The sequence below is a fragment of the Phalaenopsis equestris genome, unplaced genomic scaffold (assembly GCF_001263595.1).
Source record: "Phalaenopsis equestris unplaced genomic scaffold, ASM126359v1 Scaffold000054, whole genome shotgun sequence".
Classification (NCBI taxonomy): Eukaryota; Viridiplantae; Streptophyta; class Magnoliopsida; order Asparagales; family Orchidaceae; genus Phalaenopsis; species Phalaenopsis equestris.
Genome location: NW_018164496.1, coordinates 72,059 through 77,283, shown reverse-complemented (window position 1 = coordinate 77,283; position 5,225 = coordinate 72,059). Strand labels below are relative to the sequence as shown.

General features: G+C 33.8%; 1 protein-coding gene across 1 annotated transcript in view; it reads right to left on the bottom strand.

Annotated features, from left to right (window-relative positions):
- LOC110019242 (histone acetyltransferase HAC1-like) overlaps window positions 1-5,225 on the bottom strand; it is a 28,897-nt gene that overhangs the window by 17,385 nt on the left and 6,287 nt on the right. Inside the window, exons 6-7 of the mRNA XM_020716834.1 lie at window positions 1,757-2,068; window positions 1,385-1,669 (exon numbers count right to left, since the gene is read on the bottom strand). Of these exons, the coding sequence (XP_020572493.1) occupies window positions 1,385-1,669; window positions 1,757-2,068 (597 nt within the window). The remainder of the gene's footprint in view (window positions 1-1,384; window positions 1,670-1,756; window positions 2,069-5,225) is intronic.

The window sequence follows — 5,225 nt, the reverse complement described above, 5'->3', positions numbered from 1 at the left end:
TATATAATTATTTATTTATGATTAATTTTATAATAAATTAACTAATTATTAGTTATTAAACAATAAAATAAACTTAAATAAGATTACCTTATAGCAACAAAACCATCTTCCCCTTCCCTTGTCGTTCCTGAAAACCTAGCTCCTAGCTGGTTTTGCCTAAAACCATCGCCTTCGTGACCAAAAGCTCCCGATACAAGTCACAGTTAAGACTGGGAAGGCAACTACAAAATTACGACTTTGGAAGGCCTCTGAAACTCCCATCTTTCTCCTCCTTCTCAGCCGTTCATACTAGAAACCATTGAGGAAAATAACCCTCATCTTTCTCCCCCCTTCCCCTCTCTCTTCCCCCGCGCTTTAGCTTCTCTAAATCCTGTAAATTTGTCTTCCATCATGATTTACTAAATCTTAGATGTTTAAGGCAAAATGGAGAGAAAACGGGATTTAATAAGCTCAAGGATTTACAAATGTTTTTTTTTGCCTTGGCACAATTTAGCACGGATCCTATATAAATCATGCTTAAAATCGGCTACCAAACAGCTCCTCATTGTTCTGACATCACAATTCACTATGGTTTAGTAAAATAGATGTAGGGGGTGCAATCAAGTCTTAAGATCGCAACTCTTCATGGTTTTGTTCACAACCATAATTTGATTATCCATTTGACTAGACGATGCTCTTGTTTAGCATCCATCATGCTCCACAAAGGTCGGAACACTAGTTAAGGAATTCGTAATCCCATCATAGACCTAAGAAAAAGCCAACCTAAAGTATCTTCGTACTTTCTCACAGAACCATCTTTAATGCGAGTACATCCTATGGTTCTTCAAGAATCAAAGATTCAATAGGATTCCATGATCCCGCTTATGGTTTTGAAAAATATGATGCATTATCCTTATAGATAATTATAAATTTAAAATGGGTATTATTAAATAAGATTAACTTTTGTATATACATAATTTTGATTTCATTTTGCCACCATGTTTCCATGAATAGGAGATTCATGCTTCCATTTCATCGATTGATGAATTGATTGAAATATTTTTCTTAACCTAAATCTCTCTCTATCAGTAGACCCATTTTGCCTGCTCTTCTGATGTCATCAAACCTACAAAAAGAAAATACTAAACTGCCTAAATATTTAAAGTCACATATGAACATGACATATGGATAGAAAATAACCGGATAAAAATTTGTGATTTTATTCATTATCCTTGCTGTACAGTTCTTTGAGCTTCAGAAAGACTCAATATGATAGGAGTTGCATTAGATATCTTCATTAATAGAAATATCGTACCTGCCTTTTGCAAAAAACGGAATTACATATGAATGTGCTCAAGAGAAAAAATAAATAAGGAATTATAAATGAAAGAGGAGAGAGATGTGCCTCATTAATGTTCTTTCCCAATTTTTTTGCCCGTTCTTGTCTCTCGTCTCTAAGACGCATGAAAAGCCATTCTTCTATATGATCACTCAGCTTAGTTCTGGGAAGTTCCTTTGCTCCAACAACCAGCCGCCGCAATAGAGGTTCACGTACACCATTTTCTATATCTCTTAGGCAGCAGATTGGGCAGACGAATTCAACTTTGCTAGAGTTTACTTTATCCAACTTTCCATTAAAAAGGGCACAAATTTCATGCAGCCACTCTTTACATTTCTGACACTGCACAAGCTGGCTATCAAAGTACAATTTTAGCATCAAGGGTCACACATGGATTCTAAAATAAAAAAAATGTATTGTGGCTAAAGAAAAACTTACTTTTTCAGATGTGCCATCAGTTTCAGCATAGTTGGTTCTCTGTTCTAGATGTGCTTTTAGAATGTATTGTTTAGCAAATTTGATCTTTTCTCTAGAAGCAGCATAGCATGAATTACAAAATGACTTCAGTGCACCAGCAGAAGTGTCAGTGTCTTTCAGACAATAGTAAATCCCGCGAGGATTGATTTTCTTCATACATGCTGAACAATATCTTATAGGAGGTTGAAAAAACAGCTTGTCCATTCCACACAAACTACAAGGATTACTTATCTGTGTTTCAGGCCCATTCATCTTCTGTGTTGTTGATTTAACCTTTGAAAAGGATTTAGCAAATAAATAGAAAGAAATAAGTATATCTTCTTGAAAAACTGAATTAAAATGTAATAATGTAAACTGAAACACCAATAAACTACAAAAAAAGGACTAGTGGAATAGGAACATCCTACTTTAACATATTAAAAGACTTCCAAGCCTGACGAAAAAAATCAAAAACAAAAATAGAGAAGTCAAATGGGAACAAGTAATGCCACGATATCAGAGAGTTGTATTCGGGAATAGAAGGTAGACGCTTGCACAAATGTCAAGCTATATTACAGGGCCATATTTGGTTCACTGAGAACATCCCAATCCTACCCTATATGCTAATTTTCCAATTTGCTAAATGATGATCAAATAAAAAAAAAGGGTAGCATAGAGAGACTCTAGGACTAGGCCTGCAAAACCCTAGACTCTAGGACTAATCCTGCATATAAGTTGAGATCAGAATGGTTAACCATGATCCAATCGATTCAGTACCTCCTGGGTTGGTTTAGGAATTTTGATTAAGTTGCACTTAGGCCCATTTCTGATTTTGACCCCAAATGAAGTCAAACTTTTGTCCAATCCAAATTTCTCTCCAATCTAGAATGCAAAAATTGAAGTGATGCTGCAATTGGAAGTAAAAGAAATTGAGGGGCACTGGGAAAAAAGAATAGGAGCATTCAATGAGACTAGGATACAAAATTAAAATGAAGATTAGAATAGTGGGGCCCCATTACATAGAAAACTGAACTGAATCAAACAAAATTTGCATGCGAGTAACATGAGTTATTGAACATTGATCTGAAAACTGATGGTAACTTCAAAACTAGATAGAGCTAGTTTTATTAATTCCCGAGCATAACATGAGAATGTCTCAGGATAGCAAGAAGTTGTTAGCCATAATTCAAAAAATCCACACAATCAAACCAAAAATCAAAATAAACCTTCAAAATTAGCATTACTCCACACAACCCAAGGAAAAAAAAATGGTGCCCATTTACTTTTTGGTAAAACATTTAGAAAATGCACAGAGGTGCCTCAAACCCATAAATGTATATTTCCATTTATATATATATATATATAGAAAGCTCTTATGATATCTAAACACTATGGCTGGAATAGGGTGCACATTGAAACTAATTCTTTTCTGATTTGGAAATTTTCTTTTCTAAATGAGAAGTATCCTTGGAATCTGATACTTTATATGAAGAGAATTTTTGCTCTAATGTCTTCATTGCAGGTTACATGGTCTCATAATCACAGGTAAGGCAATAAGGCTGCTCATTGGGCAGTTAGATGGAAGTGTTCCAATCAGAAGGTGGTTGTATCTAGAAGGATTCCTGCAGAGCTTAATTTTCTTTTACAAAGTGATAAACTTTCTCTTTCTTTTGTTAGAGTCGTTCCTTGATATTTTTTACTTTCTTGTGTGAGTTGTAATTTCGATGGAGGTTCCTAGGTTTTTGAAAATATGACACTAAATAGGACGCAATGGAGAAAAAAGATTCATGTAGCTGACCCCACGTAGTGGGATTAAGATTTTGTTGCTGTTGTTGTTGTTGTGTGTGAGTTTTATGTGGGGTGTAGTGGAACTTCATATGGACCACTTGTAATCTTTTCTTGTTATTAATAAAATTCAATAAGGATTTCTATATATATATATATATATTATATATATATATATATAACTAGGCATACTAGTTTGCAGCAACCAAGACCATTTATCTGGGTTGATCTGACAAGAAACATCTAAGCTCATTAACCATAGGTCTGAATTGTCAAGTTTTAATCATTTTTGTAGGCCCAACCTTAATAGTTATACCTCCCCTTGGGCATAGCAATCATTTTTACTGAATATCATAGGCACGATGAAATCATCATTAGCTTGAACAATTAGAAAACATAACAACCTTCTACCCTGAGTTAGGTAATCAATTTAGGTCGATTCTTGAAAACAGGCTCCTTAGGTCTCAACTCAAAGTAAATAGGGCTTGGGTTCCATCAATAGTCATCCAACTCCAAAACCATAAGCCTCATCCACTGCCCCCTAAAGTTTAAGAAAATTCAACAAAATAATGAGAATCTATGAAGCACAAACACGGGGACAAGAACACGACACAACAAAATACTGAGACTAGCATAATTGGAAAAAAAAATATGACACGACACGTCATGGACACGTTTTTATATTTACTTAATTATTAATATAAAAAAAATAACTTTCCATTCTTATTAAATAAAAATATCACAACACAAATTATGAAAGAATAAAATTTAACTTCATAAATTTAAGTTATATAATAAAACCTCATGCTTATGAAAATTATTTTTTTAAATTAGATATAATATATTTCAAAAAAGTTTATCCAACTTGTCTACTCAAATTTTAAAAAATCTATGATTACAAAGATAGAATTACTAATGCTCAATTTTGACGAATATTGAATGCACCTTCAATAATCGAGTTTGACGAATGTTAGAGGGAATTTCAACATGACAAGAGATGGGATGGTTTCGAATATGAGGTATTTTCTCGTTTCAGTGTCCCATTTTCTTGAAATAGTGTTAACCTCACGTCCAATGCAATGTTGAGATGTGTCTCAAACGTGTTCGCCTCTTGAAAAAAATCAGACATATATGTTGAGTGTCGGGGTATTCCAACAAGTGTCAATTTCTGATATATACAAAACATTTTTATAAGTGTCAATGCTACATGGATTAGAATTTTACTATAATAACCCTAATTGGGATGATGTTCCACATCTACAATCTTGTAGGGTCCAACTAGACATGGGCCAATACAATGGTTTTTGTTAAAGTTTCATGACATGTTCATGGCATGTTACACCATGAAAAGACTCCTTATGGCCTCAATCATCATTAGGTTATCCCGGGGGCAAGGCAAAATGAACTATATCTCCGTGATAACATGCATAATTGGAAAAAAAAATGACACGAACTGTTATCAATCTCCATCAATAATTGTTGCAACCAAATACGACTATTGTAGTCGTCAACTATGGCATTTATAGCCGACTATTTTCTTGTAGCCACTAATTATGATTGTTAAAGCTCAAATATGGTTGTTTTATTCAAATGACACACACACACACACACATAGATATCTATATCTATATATATATATATATCTATATCTATATATATATATATA